Source organism: Tachypleus tridentatus, chromosome 7 (genome assembly GCF_004210375.1).
Source record: "Tachypleus tridentatus isolate NWPU-2018 chromosome 7, ASM421037v1, whole genome shotgun sequence".
Classification (NCBI taxonomy): Eukaryota; Metazoa; Arthropoda; class Merostomata; order Xiphosura; family Limulidae; genus Tachypleus; species Tachypleus tridentatus.
The window spans coordinates 35259284-35283099 of record NC_134831.1 but is presented as its reverse complement, the minus strand read 5'-3'; the positions used below and the strand labels follow the sequence as shown (position 1 = coordinate 35283099).

At 36.2% G+C, this 23816-nt stretch overlaps 1 protein-coding gene across 1 annotated transcript in view; it reads right to left on the bottom strand.

Moving 5' to 3' along the window:
- Positions 1 to 10705: 10705 nt before the first annotated feature.
- Positions 10706 to 23816, bottom strand: part of LOC143257649 (putative ATP-dependent RNA helicase DDX4) — a 44311-nt gene continuing 31200 nt past the window's right edge. Inside the window, 7 exon segments of the mRNA XM_076516693.1 lie at positions 10706 to 10783; positions 11966 to 12212; positions 12636 to 12735; positions 13160 to 13356; positions 13358 to 13434; positions 15355 to 15642; positions 18147 to 18448. Of these exon segments, the coding sequence (XP_076372808.1) occupies positions 10706 to 10783; positions 11966 to 12212; positions 12636 to 12735; positions 13160 to 13356; positions 13358 to 13434; positions 15355 to 15642; positions 18147 to 18448 (1289 nt within the window).

Here is a 23816-nt window from a genome sequence, read left to right as displayed (position 1 = left end):
TATTGTATTTAATAATTTCAAAAATGAACATAAGATCAATGAACACAAATGTAATAAACAATATTTAGAGTTTTTTGTTCAGTGGAAAAACTGAAGTGTCTGACATCAATTAAAAAACATTCTTGATGATCAATTTTTGAATGAGAAAAAAAGGAAAATGAAAAGTGGAGACGTATATTAAAGGCTTCTATGAAAACTGTTATATTACTGAAAAAAAAAGTGTTCTGAAGATGAACTATTGAAGAGTTCAGCAGAGGATCAACCAGAGTCTTCCTATTAACAATAGAACTTCTTAGTGGATATGATTTAATATTAAAACATCATGTACATGAGCAAAAACAGAAACGTAAAACTCATTTTTCGGCTTCTATCCAGAATGAGATACTCAACTTGATAGCTGACAATGTTCGAATGATAAAAATCTAGGAAATAAAAAACTAAAATATTTTGGACTATTGCTAGATGTTACACTGGATTGTACACATAAAGAAGAAATTGTGGAATTGATAAGATTTGTTGAGATTGATAAAGAAAATAAGTGCATGTGCATTGAAGAATCATTTATAGATTTCAATAATATAAATGGAAAAACTGGAGATCGTATCACTGAGGAAATTTAACATTTCTGTAATTTTTTCTCCTTCTCTAATGTTGCAGTTTGGAATTTCCACAATTTTTGTGGCTGCATTTTCCTCTTGCTCCATTGTTTGCTTTACTGAAAAACATCATAGAAATCAAGCTCGATGCTTGGAAGTGTATTACTTTTTTCTGACAATTTGTGGCAGAGAGAATTAAAAACATTGGTGAGTGCACAGTGTGGTCAATACAGTAAGCTGTTTAGTTTTAGTCTGTTAAGAAGAAATTAAATTGACAATGTTACATATATTTTATTTCAGACAAGTCTCTGATTTATTATGTTGCATACATTATGTATTATTGCTCTAAATGATCAGTAATTTGAATTTAGTTGTTATTTAAATGTTTGTATGTATTAAAATATGATATTTGCCAACAAGATTGACATGTACTATTCTCTCTTTTGACACAAGTATATTAAAATATGCAAAAAAAAAGCGATACAATTTATAACAGTAATTACAAATTAGTATTGTTTCTAAAACTCTTGTACCTAAACCAAAAGTTTTATATATGGTCTAGAACTCGATATTTTATCGACAGTCCAGGTCCATGACAAGCAAATTCAATCCAAGTTGAGACTGGCACACCTCACTTAAGCTGGCTATCTTGGATGGCTTTACAATGGTTACAAGCTGACTCTTTTCAGGGATGCTATTTAATGTCCTTGTAGAAAAAATATCCCAAATTAATGTGCTGAAATTACATGGACATAAAATACAACCTTCTTTCTTCAAAAACTACACTGACAAACACCACACCAACATTATTTATAAAATACAATGTAATAACTGCCACAACTTCTATATTGGAGAAACAAGTAGAAAAACGGAAACCAGATTCAAAGAACATAAAAAGTCACCACACGTTTTCGCACACTGCAAATCAAATAAACACAATATAACCATAGAAAACACTCAATCATTAAATAAAGAAACAAACATAAACAAATGCAAAATTAAAGAAGCCTTACTTATACAACAGCTCAAGCCCAAAATAAACCAATACAAAGGAACACCTTTATACCTATATTAAAAATAATATAATAAATAATAATAATGTAAAATTATATATTCAAACATCTAAGCACGCCCTCTATATCTGACACTCAGTTACACAACCCCTTTCAAACGTGGTCAACTTCTGGTCAATTACCTCTTTCTTTCTTTGTGAATCTGATGATGACCAAAGAAGGTAGAAACGTTGTTCGCTCTTCTACGTAAAATATTTTCTCAACCCAAACAAGCCGTTTTTACATATATAAAAGATATATATTTTTAAATGCTAATTGTAGAAGTAACCCGAAACTTTATTTAACCAAAGTTTTCAAAACAAATATAAAGTGTGAATAGCTTTTAAAAATCACCTTTTATCTGTAATTTAAACTTTTTGGGAAAGCTAAACATACATTTTGATGTACATAAACCCACAGAACCAGTTGAGAAATGCTGTATTAAATTAACTTCAAGGGAGTAGGAAAGTTTTCAACATTTACTGCAACTGAAAATGTAAAAACATTATAACTATGTTCAGTTGTTTTTAATGAAGCAACATAAATAGGCTATAATAGGTAATTCATTTTAATACAGCCAGTGCAATCCTAGAACGTTTTTAAAAGCTCTTTCTTCCTCAACTGTCTCCTGATCAAATGCTACTCCAATTCCTTTCAATGTTTGTTTGATGATTTCTAATATAACATATTCTATCAACTCTTTAATAGTTTCTTCACTGTCACCTTCCACCATTTCTTGTACAGCTTCTGCTACATTATCACCCACAAAAATTTATAAATGTTATTCAGAAAAATGTGACTCTGCTTGTTCTTTCACACATTTTCTGTCCAGCTATCTTTGAATATCTCCAGATGAGAATGTATCATCTTTCAAGTGTGCAAGAACATCTTCACTTTCTGTACTCATTTTAAAACCAAGGGTTTCAGCATTCTCCAGTGGTCCACTGCCATACAAATGAATTGCACTTTCTCACAGACAGTGTTCACATTTCAAATAACCTATGCCTTCAATTTCTCTGTTTAAAATATTCAACAAAAAATTTTTGAGATAAAAATGCTCCTTTCAAAGAAAACAACTGACATATGATTTTTTTAAATAAAAATATTTTACATGAGTTTTTTAGAACAAGAGAAAAGCTCACAAATTAGAACATCATGGAATAACAACATAATAAAAAAAATTATTTGTTACAACTACATATATATTTGGTATTTTCAATCTGAAGAGCTATATGACTATGTCAAAGGCCCTAAAGTTTAAATATGCTACCTCTCAATTTAGAATTAAAGAAGAAAGGCAACCAGTCAGCAGCATGGATGGATTAACCATTTTTTGTTATAAAACTATCCTTTTTATTACCCAATTCTGTAAGTGTTAGATTTTTTTGTGGCTTCTGTTCATCCAGTATAATGTTTTTCTAATTGTGTAGCACTGATACTGTTCTGAATGACTGTATGTGCTCATTAGTAATTTAAGAAATATTCATAATTTAATCTTTGTTCATAAAGTTTTATAATCTGTATTGGTTAAACAGTGTTATGTGAAAAGATTATGTTTTAAAAACTGCTCCAGTGAAACTTATCGTGTTTTTACTTTTGTTTAGTGTCTTGTATTTATCATCACATCTTTAATTTGTTGGTTGATCCCTGACATTCCGAAGTCTGTGAAACTTTAGATTGATTGATTGATTGATTTAGTGTTTCATGGCACAAAGCAGCGAGGCTATCTGCGCCAGACATTCGGTAAAAATGTAAAAAAAAAATAATAAAAAATAAATAAATAAATGTAGTAATAGACATAAATGGAAATGAAGGTAAAACAAAAAAGTAGAAAACCAATGTTGACACCTAGTCTACAATGTTAAGATAGAAGGCAGAGTATAAGAAGTTGTAAGGTATTTACTCTAGCAAAAAGGTAATGATCATAACCCTCCAGGAAGACTAACAGGTAAGTTCAAGAACCACCGTCAGTCACCTGAAGTTGGTCTTTCCAGTCCTGGTTCCGGGTTATGTGACATAGCAACCAGTATCAAAATGTAAAAGAATAGAAGTTTTAAAAGATACATAGCAAAATTGTAACAATGAGTAGCCAAATGTCCAGTAAAAAGATAAAGTCAAGTAAATGGAGTAAAATTTGTAAAAGTAAATGAAGGTAAAAACAAAACAGCAATTAAAACAGAAAATGGTGTAAAAACCAATGGTGACATCCAGTCTTCAAAGTTGTAAAATATTTACTCTAGCAAAATGGTAATGATCATAACCCGCCAGGAAGACTAACAGGTAAGTTCAAGAACCACCGTCAATCACCTGAAGTTGGCCTTTCCAGTTCTGGTTCCGGGTTATGTGTCATAGCAGCTATTATCAAAATGTAAAAGAATAAAAGTTTTAAAAGATACATAGCAAAATCGTAATAATGAGTAGCCAAATGTCCAGTAAAAAGATAAAAGTCAAGTAAATGGAGTAAAATTTGTAAAAGTAATTGAAGATAAAAGCAAAACGGCAATTAAAACAGAAAATGGCGTAAAAACCAATGTTGACATCCAGTCAACAAAGTTGTAAAGAACTACCTGTAGCAGAATGGTAATGATCATAACCCGCCAGGAAGACTAACAGGTAAGAATAAAAACCACCGTCAGTCACCTGAAGTTGGTCTTTCCAGTCCTGGTTCCGGGTTATGAGTCAATATGGCCAGTACTAAAAATTTAAGTAGTAAAAGTGTGAAATGATATGCAGCAAAAGTATAATAACAACTCGCCAGGACGACTAACGAGTAGTTCAAACGGATAGTTCAAACAGTAGCGTTAGTCACCTGAAGTTGGCCTTTCCAGTCCTGGTGTCAAGTTATTTAATGTTCTGGCCATTGTCCAATGTCAAATTGAAGGAGAGAGATTAAAACTGTAAAAAAGGAACCACAATTAAAAAGGTGTAATGAATAAATATGCAACACTTAAATGAGATTAAAAAGATTAATGGCCATTAAAAAATTAAAAACATTATCAAGGTGGATAGAGTCACCATCACCAATAACTCTGTCCAATGTTACAGACTGACCCTGGGAAAAAATATGTTTAAAATATTGCCGTCGTTGAGAATTGTAACGATGGCAAGAAAGTAAAACGTGGCTGATAGTGATTTGAGTGTTACACAAACTACACATTGTTGCATCAGTTCCAGATAAAAGAAAATGATGAGTTAAATAACTGTGAACAATGCATAGCCTAGTAAGAACAACTTCCTCCTTCTGAACTTTATGGAAGCTAGATGGCCAAAGTCCAATTTTGGGTTTCATTTGAAAAAGTTTGTTGTCACGTTGCTCACTCCAAGTGGACTGCCAGTTGGCACGGAGCCGAGCCTTGAAGACAACACCATAGTCCATGTACGGAATAGGCATAGGAGTGATGGTGCTGAAGCAGACATATTTAGCTGCCATGTCTGCAAGCTTGTTCCCACGAATACCAACATGGCTTGGTATCCAGAAAAACTGGATTGAAGTAGCTGCTAATGAGAAATGGGCCAGTCGGTTTCGAATACCAGCGAGAATAGGATGTGAGCTATCGTGTAGCGATTCCAAGGCAAGTATAGAACTAAGCGAATCAGTATAAATAGTGCAGTTGGAGTACTGCTCAGCTGCAATATGATCCAGGGCAAGAGATATGGCATACAGTTCAGCAGTGAACACAGAAGCTGTAGAAGGGATTCTGCGCGCAACTACTGACCCATAGCAAACCATAGCAGAGCCCACTGAATTACCTGATTTGGAATCTTCTGTATAAATGGGAACGGAATGATTGTTTGAAAGATATTCACTGAATAAAAGATGGTACTTCCAATCTGGAGTATCTGCCTTTTTTAGGTGACTGAAAAAAAAGGTCACATTTGGGGGCTGTAATAAGCCATGGTGGGATGGGCCAACCTGTGGAATCTGCAATGTTATCCAAGGACAGACCCAATTCATCCAATTGCGCCCGGATGCGAAGGCCAAACGGAGCAATGACAGATCGTCTGTTCTGAAAAAGTACTGCCTACCGAGGAAGGAAAACACATTTCCAGGTGGGATGCTTTGGTAAGGAATGAAGTTTCGAAGTATATTGTAAAGATAGTTGCAAACGGCGAAGGTGTAGAGAAGGTTCATGAGATTCAATGTATATACTTTGAACTGGAGAGGTACGGAAAGCCCCAGTGCAGAGTCGAAGTCCTTGGTGATGAATGGGGTCCAGCATCTTTAAGGCCGATGGTCTGGCAGAGCCATAGACCATTGATCCATAATCGAGTTTCGATCTAATAAGAGCACGATATACCTTTAACATTGAACAGCGATCTGCCCCCCAACTGGTAGAAGAGAGAATACGGAGGATGTTCAGTGCTCTCGTGCATTTGACCCGAAGCTGCTTTAAGTGTGGTAAAAGGTCAGTTTATGATCAAAGATAAGCCCCAAGAACTTGGTCTCCGGGACTACTGGCACCAAAACTTTACCGATATGAAGTTCAGGATCAGGGTGAATACCCCGTCGACGGCAAAAGTGCATGCATACAGTTTTGGAGAGAGAGAAATTAAAGTCGTTCGCCAGAGTCCACTTCCGTACACAATTGAGGGCGGTTTGTAGTTGCCGCTCAAAATATCTCATGTTTGACGACTGACATGAGATGTGAAAGTCGTCGACATACAGCCCATTTGCAACAGTGAGAGGGAGTTGTTCAGTGATAGCATTTATCTTTATACTGAAGTGTAACACTCAATACACAGCCTTGAGGGACTCCAAGTTCCTGTACAAAAGAACGGGAAAGTGTCGAACCCACACGAACTTGGAATCTCCTGTCCATTAAATTTTTTTTTAATAAACATGGGTAGATGGCCACGTAACCCATATGTATGGAGGTCTCGCAAAACGCCATACCTCCATGTTGTGTCGTAAGCCTTCTCTATGTCAAAGAATATTGATACAAGATGTTGGCAGTTGAGAAAGGCTTCTCTGATAGATGTTTCAAGAGGAATTAGGTGGAGTGCTGTCGACGGAACCCACAGTGGGTGGGCGAGAGGAGGTTGTTTGATTCAAGGAACCAAACAAGATGAGCATTAACCATCCTTTCTAATGTCTTACAGAGACAGCTCGTCAAAGCAATTGGACGGTAGTTTGAAGGAATCTTGGAATCTTTCCCTGGCTTAGAGAAAGGTAAAATAATAGCCTGGCACCAGGCATCAGGAAAAACATTCTCCTGCCAGATCCGGTTGAAAACAATCAGAAGGACATCAAGAGAAGCAGGAGATAGATGGTGCAGCATGTCATAATGAATGTCATCAGGTCCAACAGACGTACTGGCAGACTGATGAAGGGCCATTTTTAGTTCCACCAGGGTAAAGGGACAATTATAGTCAAAGAAACAGTCAGTTTGAAAGGAAAGAGGTGATCGCTCTGCCCAAGTCTTGATGGCCAGGAAGGTGGAGGAACAAGCAGAAGTGCTAGATACCTGGCAAAAGCTTTCACCTAGAGTGTTAGCGATGTTCCGAACATCAGTCACCTCCTGACCATCAGAGAGTAAGATCGAGAGGGGGACAGAATTGTAGTGCCCATTAACCTTTCGAATCCTGTCCCATATGATCTTGGAACTGGTGGTAGAAGATATGCTGGTTGTGAACTTAATCCAAGATTCCTTCTGGCTTTGACGTCTTACCCACCTAGCATGTGCACGGGCCCGTTGGAAAGCAACCTGGTTTGAAAGTGTGGGATATCTACGAAAAGTATCCCAGGCCCGCTTTTGAGCCTTCCGTGCTAAGTGGCAAGCAGGATTCCACCACGGACGAGGATATCGTGGAAAACGTGTCGAGGTTTTAGGAATACACTGAGCAGCTGCATGTGTAATACAGTCAGTTACCGCTGCTACACAGTCGTCTATTGATGGCTGATTTACGATGGCAGGATTAAGTTCTGCGAGAGCAGTGAAAGTTGACCAGTCTGCCTGATCCAGCTTCCACCTGGGCACGCGGGTAGGGTGGCATCGACCACGGCCAGTCTCTCTCAAAAGGATCGGAAAATGATCACTGCCTAGTGGATTACTGTCAATTCTCCATGAAAAATGGGAGAATAATGAAGGGGAGCAAACTGAGAGATCAATAGCGGTAAAGGACTGACTAGGTGCATGAAAGTAAGTGGAAGAACCAGTGTTGAAAAGAGAAAGATTGTGATCAGAGAGCATCTGCTCTACAGATCGGCCCCTCCCATCAATAATAGCACTTCCCCAGAGGGGATGACGTCCATTAAAATCCCCTAGGATTAGAAATGGAGATGGCAATTGTTCAACGAGAGCATCAAGATCTGATTGATCATATGTCTCTCCAGGGGACAGGTACAGAGAACAAACAGTGATGGTATGACCCAAGGAAACACGGATGGCTACAGCCTCCAAGGGTGTGTTGAGTGACAAAGACAGGGTGGGCACGTGTTGATCAACCAACAGTGCCACCCCTCCATGTACTCGACCATCACACAACCTGTCATTTTTGTACAGAGAAAACTGCCAAATGGAGACAGTATCAGCAGTTTTGAGAAATGTTTCTTGTAAAGAGAGACAAACAGGATGGTAGGAAGCAATCAGCGTTTTGATATCATCCAGATTAGAACGTAAACCTCGACAGTTCCATTGTATCAAGGTGGCCATTTTTAAGAACGGGTAGGTAAAGTGGTTGGAGAACCCTTCGGTTTACGACCACGTCTTTTTTCTTTACTGTCTTTAGTCGGAGGAGGTCTATCAACCTCCATGGATCCTGCTCTGGGTCGGGTGGGCAGGTTTTTGTTATTGGAAGGGGAATCCAGTGACTGAGGATGCGAACGAATAATTGTTTTGTCTCTTGTGGTGGGAGAAAAAGCTGTACCAGAAGAAATGCCTGTATTTGAAACTGAAGGACGTGGATCTTGAGGTTTGTTGGAAGGTATGGGAGGAACAGAGATGGGTTTGGAAGTCGATTCATCAACCTTTTTAACCACGGAGGTCAAAAGGCTTTTTATTTGTTTTGAAAACGATTCTCTTGGAGGCACAGAGAGATCTGTCTGCACTCCCACTGTAGTTGTGGAATGAAGTGCAGCAGCATATGTCCGAGATGGAGTTGTGGACAGCAATTTCCGAGCATCAGGATAACTAATGTTATGTGTCGTTTTCAAACGCTGCACCTCTTTTTCCTCCAACCATTTTGGGCAAGAATGAAAGTAAGAGGGGTGAGAACCATTGCAGTTTACGCAATGTGGGTTCATGTCACAGTCATAGGCATCGTGGTCTTTGCCTCCACAACGAGCACATGTCGGGGAACCACGACAAGATGTTTCTGAGTGGCCGAATCTCTGACATTGGAAACATCGAAGAGGGTTTGGTATGTATGGCCGAACCCTGCAAATGAGATAACCTGCCTTGATGGTGGCAGGTGCACGTGGTGAAGTAAATGTTAAAACGAGGGTATTTGTTGGCAGTGTAACTCCATCTTTGCGAGTGGAGATGCGCCTCACTGCAGAAACTCCTTGAGTGGAGAGACCAGCAAGAATCTCTGACTCGGGAACGTTCTTCAAATCCCTTTCAACAATAACTCCTCGTGAAGAATTCAAGGTAGCATGGGTTGTAACCTCAATAGGTATATCTCCAATTGCCTTTGAATTCAAGAGGAGTTCACTGTGTTGGGATGTGGTTGTTTCAACCAGTATGTCACCAGATCAAAGTTTCTTTACTGACTTTAGAGAGCCAGCAATTCCCTCTAGTCCCTTTTGAATAAAAAAAGGGGACATTTGCCCTAAAGGTTTTTCCGAAAGAGAATGTAATATAAGAAAATGAGGTAGGTGTGTTACTGATGTTGAAGATTGCTGTTCTGAGTATTCAAGACGTGGTCGCTTACCCATTGACTGTTTTTTTACAATTTAATTCAAATTTTTTAGAGGATCCATAGGAAAAAGAAAAAAATTTCGGTACCCACTGACCCCACCCACCATGGAGCCCTACACGGGGACGCACTACAAAGTCACGCAAGGACAATGCAGCAACGCCAGGGTTTCGTGAGCACTATACCCAAACACCAGCATCAGGCACAATGTTCACAACACCCGTTGAGAACTTCCAACACTGGTACTTGGTTGACTCTAGCCCAAGTGGACCAGCCGATTGACCCAAGGGGGCCCACCCAAAGGCCGCCTGTCTACAGGAATTCGAGGCCAAAGTGGTGTGTTAGGGTTGGATCCCTCAACCACCAGGATCCTCTCCTCCCCTTCACGGGTCGCCACACATGGCAAACACGTGGGTGGATGTTTAGATCCCAGAGAAGGTAACCAGATAGAACAGAACCTTCCCTGGGAGGTCCCTTCACCACGTACAGGAATCCACATCGAGGGGGTGAAACTTTAGATCAGGCATGAAAATCACATCATCAATGATATGATTATTGAACATGAACTAAGAAGAGCAAAGTATCTTGGTATTGTTGGAAGCAGAGAAACATCAAAAATTTGAAACATTGGTAATATTTCAAAATGCAATCAAAATTTGAACAAGGCAGAGTTTTTTATTTTGTTTAAGAGGTAAGTGAACAGGTTGATAATAACACCTAATCAAATATCTATGGTCAATTAAGTCCAACAGTGAAAACACTTTCCATACATCTACGTGCCACAAGAACAAGCACGTTTTAAACTTTGCCAAAGTCTATCTAGAAGCTTCCTAAAAATAAAGAACAGAAGATAAATACTAGATACTCTTCAAAACTAGTCACCAGATTTTGTACTTTAATAATGCATTTGATTAGACTTATAATAGATTAAGCTATGTATAGTATAGTTCTAATAACCAAACACTAATATATCAAAAAGCTTTCTGCCTGATGTAAATACATTTTTCATTTAATTAGAAACAAAAAAAAAATTATAGGACAGAATAAATCTCTGAGCACAAGAACAAGAAGTTATGAATCTTATTTTAATAGAAAATAAAGACAATGTACATAATATATTTTTTACTATTATAAAGAGAAGAAACTATTTGTCTTAAAACAAACCACCTTTGCATGAAAGTCACGAGCTTCATAACGGTTTCAAGCTTCTCCAACAGATGGCACATCAGTTGCATATTTAGCTGCTGCTTCTAGCCATGGAGGAATTTCTTGATTGGCCTCAAAATAAAAATTACAAACAGAAAATATTTTGAGGTCAATGAAATGTTTTTATGAATCCTTAATATCAGGTAGGTGTCAACACAACATCTTACAGAATTTTATAAAAGATACAATTAATATATTTTAAATTTATTTCATTAAAATAGCAGTATTTCAGAAATGTACTGATGCATTTAAAAAAATTAATTTATTAATTATGTTGTGCTCCATTCTTATGCTGCATTATCGTAGTGTTTATATAGTGTCTCGCCCTCCATTCTTATGCTGCATTATCAGAGTTTATATGGTGTTTTGCCCTCCATACTTATGCTGCATTATTGCAGAGTTTATATAGTGTCTCGCCCTCCATACTTATGCTGCATTATTGCAGAGTTTATATAGTGTCTCGCCCTCCATTCTTATGCTGCAATATCATAGAGTTTATATAGTGTTTCACCCTCCATTCTTATGCTGCATTATTGTAGAATTTATATTCTGTCTACTCCTCCATTCTTATGCTGCATTATTGTAGAATTTATATTGTCTAACACTCCATTCTTGTATTGCCTTATTGTTGAGCTTACAATGGAAATCTAGAAATTAATGTTTGACCAGTCAGTGGAATTTAACCGTAATTAAGAAAGCTTGGTAAAAATCTGAAAATTAGTATTTGAGCAATGACAAGGTTGATTTGGTTCATGAATACAAGAGTATGTGTTTGGTAAACAGGTGTCAATTTTTTAAAAATAAAAACAGGTTCTTTTATGATCATATATCAAAATTTCCAACTTTGTTTTTAAATAATTTTTCAGTTAACTCCATTTCTATTTCTCATAACAAGTGTGATTCACTGCTTCCTAATTTTTTCATTTAGTATCTAGTTGTAGATCTTTACATAAATTCAGTTTGTAACCCTTTTACTACAGATGGGATGTGCATTTCCCAGCTGCAGTGAATGGTGTAAGACTGCTAGTAACATCAATGGCATAAGCAGAAAAACCTTATGTGCTGGGTATGCAACTGTATAAGAAAAACGATTCAAGTTTGTGAAAAACAAAGAGAAAAGTCCAACAAATCTACCAAAACTGCCTACACAGTTTTCCATACTCAATATGGAATCATCCAGCTCATGGAGGTATTTGAAAGTTCTTTCTGTTCTTATTAACAGGTCCAGAACAGCTAAAAACTAGGCAAACTCACTTCGGCCAATATCTTTAACAAAGGCCTAAAAAAACTAGTTGCTCTCTCAACATTTCCTACTCGACCTGTGTGTCCAATTCGATGAACGTATTCATTGATTTCATGAGACAAATCGTAGTTTATAACAACATGTCTCACATCCTTGATGTCCAAGCCTCTGATAGAAACTGCAGTAGCAACCAATACTGGCATTCGTCTACTTTTAAAGTCCATCACAGCTTCCTCCCTATCGCTCTGTATTCGGTTACTAGAAATAAACATCATACATGTGTCAATCAAATGACAACATTATGGAATGTGTCCAACTTTTGTAAACTTGCAAGAGAAAATCAAAATAATCCTCACTAGCCATGGCACATGAAATTCTTTTAGGCAGGATTAGAGTAACTTAATCTACGAGACCTTTTGACCTCCTGAGTCCAAAGTGATAATTACATCTCAAACTGGTCAGGAGATGAACTTACAAGTTAAAAGTTTGTACTTTTCTATGAGCCACTATGCTATGCCTGAAACTTATTCTGAAACATGACTGACTTATGCAATGTTGCCAAGAAAGAAAACTATTGTGAAATGTGACCAATATATATAAAACATTCTGAAACCTGATGGACCTGTGCAATGTTGCTAGGGGAAGAAAAGACGAATCAACACATTAAGAAACATAATTTACCCATGTATGCTGGTTATAGGAAACCCATTCTGACACATGTATGCTGCTATGAAATCAGCAGTCCTCTTCTGCCCAACAAACACCAGTGTACGATCAGTTTCTGGAATGTCCATACACAAATTTTAATTAGTGAGGACTAAAAATATTTTGGTTCACTTTTAAAGGAAGGTTGTTTATAATCAATGATACATATCATAAAGCCATAATTTATAATGAAATACACTCAAGAACAAGTTAAATTTTGAAGTAATGCTAATGTTATTCTTTAAATACTTATTTTATAAGTTAAAAATTAAAGCAATTCTAAAGGTTTTATTTTTAATACAATTCCCTGAATAAATTTGATTAGTCAGAACTTTCAAAAATGTTTCAAAAGATAAGCCTCATGTTATACTTACAACTGGGGGAAGTTGTTACCACTAGAGTAACTTTTTTAATTAAATGAACAGCTGCATTCAATGTACTTTGTTTTCTTGATTTGTGTATTCAAAGCAGTTTGAGCAATAACAAGCTTTTCCTAATACCTGAATTGTTTAATATTTCTATGAGTTTCTGTTCGACATCCATATTAGCAGAGCCAACAACACCAACTGCTAAAAATAAATAATCTAGCTTAAGAAACTCCGCTGCTAGTCGCTGTATTTTTTCAGAGAATATAGCTCTAAACATGAGAGTCTGATGCTTCGATTTTACTGTCATGGAAGGATCATCCACCATTTTTCACAGAAGGCATGAAGCCCATGTGTAACATCCTGTTAGTTTCGTATAAGAACAGATAACAGACTTGAGAAAAAGCCACCTGTCAAAATAATAGAATAACTATTAACTGAAAGAGGTAAATAACTAACCTTGTCAGCTTGGCACCTTTTTATTACTACTACTACTACTGCAGGGAGAAAAATAACATTAAGCTTTGAAAAACTTAATATAGCCTCTCAAACTTTCCTCTAAAATATCTTGTATGATGAGATATTAAAAGTTCTTTTGGTTTTTCATAACCATTTGTTTCAGATAGAGTAAGCAAAAAACTGAAACTTTTGCCCATAATTTGATTTTTATTCCATTGTAATACTATCAAAATGGTAGACTATTAAATTTTCAGCATATGTGAATGCAGTTAGACTATTAAATTTCACTAAACAACAATTTTTTTAAAAAAGTCTTGCTTCCTGAAAAGTTTTTGCTCATTGTGACATGTACCTGGTGGGTATGCACAAACATAGTTTTGGTTTTGCTTCTTCATGTAAGAACTCTGAGAAATAGACAGTTAACTGTTTAATGGCAATAACCTATTTAATTGCGTTTATGTTTCTAATACGCGATTAAGTTCAACATAATTAAAAGTGTTTTGCTCCTGATTTTTGTTTGTATTCAATGTCCGGTGCGTCACGTTGCAGTATCCAACAGTAGTCAGCAAGCATTGATGGATCCAGTTGCCTTGATCTCGTTTTTTCCATTGTAGCAATGTCCTGGTGAAACTGAATATTTTGATGAAATGGTATGTGATGGGTAAATTTGGATGTGATTTTCGTGATCAGCAGCCAAAAATCTATAAGGAACACCCAACAGTGTCCAAGAAGCAAAAACTTTGTTATGCAGTGTTTTCAGCATATGTGAATACAGTTATTCAGTGTATAAAACTGAGTGATAAATCTTTAGATTTTGCTTTCAACTGAGGTCTATTTTTAGTTCAAATAGATTGAAATCAGTGAATTATTGAAGTTGATGTAAAAAAAAGTAAAATTTAAGTAGCTGCATGTTTTACCTAAGATTCTCAATTTTCTGAAGTTTACAAAATTATAAATATATTGTCTGAAACCTGAGATTTTCCTTCTTTTAACCTCCCTTCCTTGCACAACTTCATCACACTGTAAAGTTGTGAAACACAGCACATTTTGAGGCATTTGGTGGCTACGTTCAACTTTAATAGTAATGCTTTTCTATTATTTATAAGCCCCTTACTAAGTTTCCCCACATCTGTTTTGGTACCTTATTTACAAGAACAAGTTTTGGTTTATGGTTATGAACTTTATTAATTCCAGAGTCGTATTTTGCTCTGAAGTATAGGAAAGTGTTACATTTCTTGAACATGTATATAAATTAGTATAAGGACAGTATGCAAGTTTTCTGTACACTAACTATTTATATTAGTTTTAATATTTTAATTTACCATTGCTCCATCTCTAATAACAATGTGCTCTATTATGGTCTATGTACAAAAACTATCAGATGAACAGTTAAGTAGGTAAATGCATAATAGCATAGCAAATAATTATCTAGTTTTTATTGTGCTATAAATAGTTAACTGACCAAAAATTCAAGTTGATACTAAACTGTCCCACAAGTCCCATGCAAGTGCATTTTACAGTCAGTAACTGATGAGTTAATATTTTCCATTAATATAAAGTCAAAGGTTGTGTTATACCAATCACCACACTTTAAAGGGTTAATAAAGAAACTTTGTCCACACAACGTAGGGATAACCATAAAAAATTATTATACAATGTTAAACATAAGTAACCCAAAATAAATTAGTGTAACACATACAAAAATTAAATGTTTTTAGTAATCTTAGGAATTTATATTTTTGTGAATTATATCCATAAAACATTAAAATTTTCCGAGACAAAAATATTAAATATCTTTGGAACATACTGATGAGAGTTTTTAAACAGAATATTTTAGAAAAAGTTATTCCAGATAATTAAACACTTTCAACCTTTCCACATTCAACAAAATCCAACAATCTGCCAGGTGTGGCAACAAGGATATGGCATCCTTTTGGTAATCTTTGAGCCTGGTACCAACCTGATGTTCCTCCAAGTATCAACTCTTTCCTTATTATACTACCTTGTTCAAATTTTCTTGCTTCTTTAAAAATCTGTATTGCCAATTCACATGTTGGTGAAATTGTAATTGCTAATGGTTCTTCTACAGTATTAAAAGAAGGTTTTAAAAGATCAGGTGAATCAAGCAGTTTTTGAATCATTGGTAAGAAGAAAGCAACCTATATAAAGAATAAAAAGAGCAAAGGTCTCTAATCTTAATTTATTCACAGATGCTGATATTTCTGCCTAACAATATTTGACAAGTACTATTACATTTGTTCAAGAATTTTGTTAGAGAATTTTAAAAACCCTATTAACTAGTCACTTTATTATGCTACAGATTATGACTAGAATTTCATCATATTAGGAAAACACCAACATTTTTTTAAGTATTTGAAAGTGCTTGTCTAGTGTATTTTTTTTTCTTTTTTCCCCCATTAGGGAAAGTTCAATCAGAATTTTACAAGCTGTGCAATGCATGTGGAAGGTCAAGTCAGATCTAAACACTTTACTTCACCTGGGTTACATACCAGGTTTGAGGACAATTAATTCATTAGTTTTGCAGTTATAAACAGATGCAAATGTAGACATTTATTAAATAATGGTTTAAGGTAACATGTGATGAGAAATAAACATTGAAATGCCAATATTGTAAAAACATCACCTACATGTATCCAAGTAAGTATGGTCTTTCTCAAATGATATTAACAAACTAGATAAGCTTTTAAAACAGCATTTTGTTTAAGCCATAAAGAATATAATACAATTTATTATTTTAATAGTTTACAAATGCAAGTTTTTAAGCTATAACTGTACTTGTAGAAATCAAGGAAATACAAATTAAATTATCAATAGAGAGATGGTTCATAAAAACAAGATATGTACAGTTGTATTTGACAGAGGTATGCCAATTAGTTGGCAAGTAATCAATAACTCAGACAACATGTCTAATTACAATGGTAATGTAGACAAAAAAATAAAGCACCCTTAACTGTTTCATCACAGCCCCACAACCATTTTGTGCTTGTTATAATTTTCTTGCTGTAATTTCTAAATTAGGTATATGCTCAAGAAATTTGACAAATTCAGTAAAAATTACAATGCTTTCACATGAAAAAATCAGAATTTTTTGTTTTAAGTCTTAAGGTTTGACAAGCAATGTTTCCTCATCCCATTTTCTTTTTGAATGTTGACTGTCCAATATGCAAAGTAATTTTCATTTTATGTATTTCTGTGCATTAAACACTTTTATCTTTCACATGCAAAATCCTTATAATGTTCAGATAATTATCACACAATTAAGAAAAGCTGTATTTTATCAGTTATTTTTACTAAGGAATATGTACAGGTTTGGTCAATTTGACCAACCTTGTAGCCACCATAAAAATTAAGATGTATATATTACTCCACTTTTGTTCTAGAATGATGACAGATAGCGTAAAAACAATTGTTTAGACTAAATAATTTAAATATTACAACATTATACATTTATATCTATTACTTTTATTATATTGACCTTTAAGCTGTCCCTGGCTGACAATATAAATGTTAAAATGATATGGTATACATGCACCCATTTTACAATATCCAAGAATATAAAATTGACCTTTAGTCTATACAAAGCAACCTGTCTTAGCTGTGTTTTAGTGGACTAGTATTTTGTAAAACAGTCACATTTCAATTATTATATGTTACATATATGTATTTAAACAAACAAAACACACACATCATTACTATTTACACATAAGTACTTAAACTAATTTTTCTTAAAACACAGAATAGTCAAGAATAAAGTGAAGCAAACAGTTATCTCTAGTTATGACCTTTGTACTCCTCCTTGTTGCTTGTCACAGGTTGCTAAACTTTAAAAAAATTCACACATAGAAAATGTGTACATTTTCTTTAGGTTTTATATATAAAACCTAAAAAAATTAATAAAACATGGATGTACACATATACATTTGAAAACCAAAATATCACAAATTACTATATCTATACCATAGAATTTGGTATATTTTGGTCTTAAAAATATGAAGTTGACCACATTAAAGATTCAACTGACCAGCTTGAAGTTTTGTATCAAAAGAATGAGATGAGGTTGTAATACTTGAATATGGCTCAGAAAGCCACTAAGGGACATTCTGAACTTTTGAGTGGTTATTCACATGTCAGACAAAAGTGTGTATGGGAGTGTTTCCAAAAGTGGAAAGAGGTGGGTAGAGTCACTGTGTTTGAATCAGTACTTAGCAATACCTCATTAAACAGAAAAAAATAGATAGTTCTTTTATGTTACAGCCTATTAATATCAGTAGTTTCAAGTATAATCTAAAGTTTGATACCAAATTTATTGATATAAAGTAGGTATAAAATAATAGTTCAATGAAAGTTTTAATATGAAGCAACAAAGGTAACGATATGGCCTTTGACCCTCGTGGAGATGATTAACCAATAGCTGGACTTTTTTTTTTTTAAATCAGTACATCCCTAGTACTTTCAGAACAAACTGTCAAAGGAAATAAAATTTCATTTTTGAAAGTAATTTATAAATATTTGTCAAACACTGAATATTTATATCAGTTTCTATGAACATATTTTAATATTAAATGCCATATTTCAACAGTATAACTTTGGACTACCTGCTTTACAGAGCAGGAGGAAGTTAAAATCATTTTGATTTACATACTGTCTTTCCAGAAACCGTCTGAACACAAGCCATCAAGTCCTGTTTTGCTTTAATGATGGGTATAACACATTTCTGCACTGGTGTTGATTTATCGTATTCACATCTCTTTATGTTCTTTGTGATGGTTTCTCGAAAATCCACATCTTCAAAGTTGTTGACTGGCCTAGGAGCATTACTACCACTCAGTTTCACAGGAAACTCTTCATATCTAGCAAAATTAATTCCCTGTGGTACACCATCAAATAGCTCATTCTCATTTTCTATGGGCTCGGGTGGAATATAAGGTGCTTCTCTTGGTTTTCCTATAATTTGACATTTTAGTTTGTTTTCTAATCTAAAAAATGCTTTTCACATAATCAATCACACACACAAAAGCTTCAATATGTTGATTAATTAATGAAACATCAGATAAATATAATAACTATATAAACCACATACACCTGAAAGTTTCAGCAAATGTGCTCTGATGCATTAGAAAAATTTACTTATAGATTTGTATACAAGTGTACACACATGCAGTGAGCTCCAGGCTGATGTTCGTTTTGGTTGATTAGAAAGAAAAATATAGCGAGGTTTGAATTATGAGCTATGCAATGGTCCTCGCATTTTATATTACTTTCAAATACATCAAGAAATAAATATTATTAAACTTTGTAGAATGGACGGCAACTGCGTGTTGTGGAGACACAAGTGTAGAGGACGATGTTTTGAAAGGCGGAAGACTTGAAACATCGTCCTCTAAACTTGTTTCTCCACAACACGCAATTGCTATCCATTCTGCAAAGTTTCATCATGAATACTCTGCCTACACAATCTATTAAGGAAGAAATAAAGTTTTATAACATTCTATGTATTAAATACATACCTGCAAAATGAAAAGTTGTGCACATCTAATGAATGCATAAGGAGTTACACAACAATACCTGACCAAGTAAAAGTCAGGTATAAACTAAGATATATTTCAGGCAGTATTAACAATCAACTGTTTATCTATAAACCAATGGCTCCACAGCAGAGAAAACTGAGGGGGTTTAACTTTATTAGACTGAAAACAAATTCCACAAAATTAACAAGAAATTCAGAAACTAGAATTCCAAAGAGGATGAGGAGAAACACATGTAAATAGGCTGCTGCTAATTTACTGTCTTCGATTATAACCAATCACTCAACTAGCTTTAGTCTTTAGTTCTATGAATTACAAGAATCAACATAATTCACTCAATTAACTGACAGATGTACTTGCTTGTAGGTGTGTACATTATTTGGAAAATAATAAGAATATTAAAGAAATCTGTACAAAACATGTCTTTGACCTAGTCAAAGTCAGCATTTTGATTCATGATACCAATCTGCTGGTGTTGAAACTGCCTGAACCAAACACACCTACAATGATAAAAGTGTTTTTAAATCTATATTACCAGAAATTAAACATCTTTCACTCAAGTTCCACATGAGTTGCTGGTGCTGTTGCTTTCAATCAAATTACATTGTTAGGAATTGGATGCCAAGTGATTTGTATTAAAGAAAGTTATGCCTGAAAATTTCACTTAATGTGTTAATTGATAACTTACGGGTTATGGTAAGAAACTTGATGGATGCTACTGAAAGTTTAGTTGAAGAAATATAATCTGGTCAGACTGAAGAATTTACAATTTTAACAGCAAAACTTTCAATTATATCTTTGGTAATCTTGATGTAGCCAAGTATCTTAAATGTACTGAATTAAAGCATCGTTTGTGTTTTAAATCTCAAGTCTCAGAGACAGTTATTTATTCTAACTATACACTTTCAGCTAGTGACTTGGGTACACCACCTATGATTAAACCTGGATTTTAAAAAGATCTATTGATAACTGTATTTAAGTTGAACTATAGTTAATTATGAAAACTTTTTTCTCACCTACAAATACATGGAAACCACAAACTAGGGATATCACAAACCTAATGGATGCTTCTTCCACAATCAATTTTAATCAACACAATCTTAAAAATAGGCATCACAAACAATGTCATGCATTTCTCTGCAACTGATGCCAACAGTAACATTAGCATGTTTTAACATGAAAAATAACGTTAAAGACCTAACAAGAGCCCAGTGATCATGTGCTCAAAATGTGCCTCAGACAGCAGCCAACAATTAATGAAAGTTTAGTTCTTATGTGCTTTCAGAAAAATAACAAGTTATGTTTGGGCTAATACGGTATGTTCCATGTACACACAAAAGCTTATAAGAGAACAGTTTTGGAAAAATAAACCTAGGATAAACATGGATGAGTTTCCAGTGAACATTTCACTGAAATATATATATTAGCTGAAGTTTTAAAACCCACCTAGCCTTCTTCCCCCAGAGCTATGGGGTTGTACATATTTTTAGATGCATATTGAGCCATCCTGGACAACTTTCAGTACGAAATACACTTTGTAAACAAAAATCAGAAATTACTTACAACTTGTCATTTTACCACATGAATCAATCTGACAATCACAAAAACCTAGTAAAGTACTTGAAACTGTAATACTTGTACTTTATACACATATCCAATTAGTTTTGTAAAACCTCTAGTTACACATTTCTAAATTAACTAGCTATGATCTGTCTTGTAAAAACAAAAGTTTATTTCACATTAAATTTGAATGAAGTTTTGTAATCATATGCAAAAGTTATTTAATAGATGCTTAAATATTGTATTAAACTCAACTTTATGATATATGTGCTGCTATCCAGTCAACAGCTTTGTTTTTAATCCTTGAGGAGCATAACCTAATACTAAAGTATTAGGTCACGTGTACCACACGTAAGACATATAAAATTTATTCCAGTACTGCTGCATTTTGTTCTATACTTTTGTTTATATGCTTTTGGTTTAAAAAAACTCATCTCCACTGTCCCCATCAGAATCTAATGCTGTACATTATTTTACCAAATGTAAAGTTTAAGTAAAAATAACTTAAGAAGAAAGGATATGTTTAGATTTAAGCACAAAGCTACATGATGGGCTATCTGTGCTCTGCCCACTGTGGGTGTCAAACCTGGTTTCTAGCATTATAAGGTATGTAGATGTATCACTGCCCCACTGAGGGAGCAGAAAAAAGGACAAGCATCTAAAATACAGAAATTGTTCCTGTGAGTAATGGCTAATGAGAATAGTGTATGTAAAAATCAAATAAAGGCCATATATAAGAATGTATTGATTCATTTTGTCTCAGCCTAAATCCAGCTTTTGTATTGCAAAATTCTGTGAAAAACAATCATCAGGAGACTACATTTTCATTGTTACCAAACAAAGCTTTATATGGCTCAAATATCCAACATTAAGGTTATATGTATCACAGAAGACAAAAACAAGTAAATACAGGAATTATTCCAGTAATACCATGATTCTTGCTGTACCTAAGTGTTTACCTTCTTCCTGATATATTAAAAAAAAAGTTTATTTCTTTGTAGTTAAGTATATAGCTACACAATGGGCTATCTGTGCTTGCCTCACCATTGATTACAAATCTTTACCTAGCAACGGGGGCAAGAAGTAAGGGAAATATCCCTAGCAACGAGAGGACAGAATTGTAGAAAATTTCCCTAGCAACGGGGCAAGGAGTAGGAAAAATATCCCTAGCAACGGGGGCAAGAAGTGGGGAAATTTCCCAAGCAACGTGGGCAAGAAGTGGGGAAATTTCCCTAGCAACGGGGCAAGGAGGGGAAAAAATTTCCCTAGCAACGGGGGCAAGAAGTGGGGAAATATCCCTAGCAACGGGGCAAGGAGTGGGGCAACGTCGGGACAGGGGGCAAGAAGTGGGGAAATTTCCCTAGCAATGGGGACAAGGAGTTGGGAAAATTTCCCTAGCAACGGGGGGCAAGAAGTGGGGAAATTCCCTAGCAACGGGGGCAAGGAGTGGGGAAAACTTCCCTAGCAACGGGGGCAAAAGTAGGGAAATATCCCTAGCAACGAGGGGACAGAATTGTGAAAAATTTCCCTAGCAATGGGGGCAAAAAGTAGGGAAAATATCCCTAGCAACGGGGGCAAGAAGTGGGAGAAATTTCCCTAGCAACGGGGGCAAGAAGTGGGGGCAACGTCGAGACAGGGGCAAGAAGTGGGGAAATTTCCCTAGCAACGGGGGGATAGAATTGTGGGAAATTTCCCTAGCAACGGGGAGAGAATTGTGGAAAATTTTTATAGTAAAGGGGCAAGAAATGGGGGAAATTTCCCAAGCAACGGGAGCAAGAAGTAGGGGAAATATCCCTAGCAACGAGGGGACAGAATTGTGGAAAATTTCCCTAGCAATGGGGGCAAGGAGTAGGGAAAATATCCCTAGCAACGGGGGCAAGAAGTGGGAGAAATCAACGTCGGGACAGGGGGCAAGAAGTGGGGAAATTTCCCTAGCACGGGGCAAGGAGTGAAGAAAATTTCCCTAGCAACGGGGGCAAGAAGTAGGGGAAATATCCCTAACAACGAGGGGACAGAATTGTGGAAAATATCCCTAGCAACGGGGCAAGAAGTGGGGAAATTTCCCTAGCAACGGGGCATGAAGTGGGGAAATTACCCTAGCAACGGGAGCAAAGAGGAGTGGGGCAACGTCGGAACAGGGGGGGCAAGAAGTGGGGGAAATTTCTCTAGTGACGGGGAGCAAGAAATGGGGGAAATTTCCCTAGCAACGGGGGCAAGAAGTAGGGGAAATATCCCTAGCAACGAGAAGACAGAATTGTAGAAAATATCCCTAGAAACGGGGGCAAGGAGTAGGGAAAATATCCCTAGCAACGGGGGCAAGAAGTGGGGAAATTTCCCTAGCAATGGGGCAAGGAGTGGAAAAATTTCCCAGCAACGGGGCAAGAAGTAGGGGAAATTTCCCAGCAACGGGGCAAGAAGTGGGGAAATATCCCTAGCAACGGGGCAAGGAGTGGGGGCAACGTCGGGACAGGGGGGCAAGAAGTGGGGAAAATTTCCCTAGCAACGGGGCAAGGAGTTGGGAAAATTTCCCTAGCAACGGGGCAAGAAGTGGGGAAATTTCCCTAGCAACGGAGGCAAGGAGTGGGGAAAATTTCCCTAGCAACGGGGGCAAGGAGTAGGGAAAATATCCCTAGCAACGGGGGCAAGAAGTGGGAGAAATTTCCTTAGCAACGGGGGCAAGGAGTGGGGGCAACGTCGAGACAGGGGGCAAGAAGTGGGGAAATTTCCCTAGCAACGGGGCAAGGAGTGAAGAAAATTTCCCTAGCAACGGGGGCAAGAAGTAGGGGAAATATCCCTAGCAACGTGGGGACAGAATTGTGGAAAATATCCCTAGCAACGGGGAAAGAAGTAAGGGAAATATCCCTAGCAACGAGGGGACAGAATTGTGGAAAATATCCGTAGCAACGGGGGCATGAAGTGGGGGAAATTACCCTAGCAACGGGGGCAAGGAGTGGGGGCAACGTCGGAACAGGGGGCAAGAAGTGGGGAAATTTCTCTAGCAACGGGAGCAAGAAATGGGGAAATTTCCCTATCAACGGGGGCAAGAAGTAGGGGAAATATCCCTAGCAACGAGAAGATAGAATTGTAGAAAATATCCCTAGCAACGGGGGCAAGGAGTAGGGAAAATATCCCTAGCAACGGGGGCAAGAAGTGGGGGAAATTTCCCAAGCAATGGGGGCAAGAAGTGGGGAAATTTCCCTAGCAACGGGGCAAGGAGTGGAAAAATT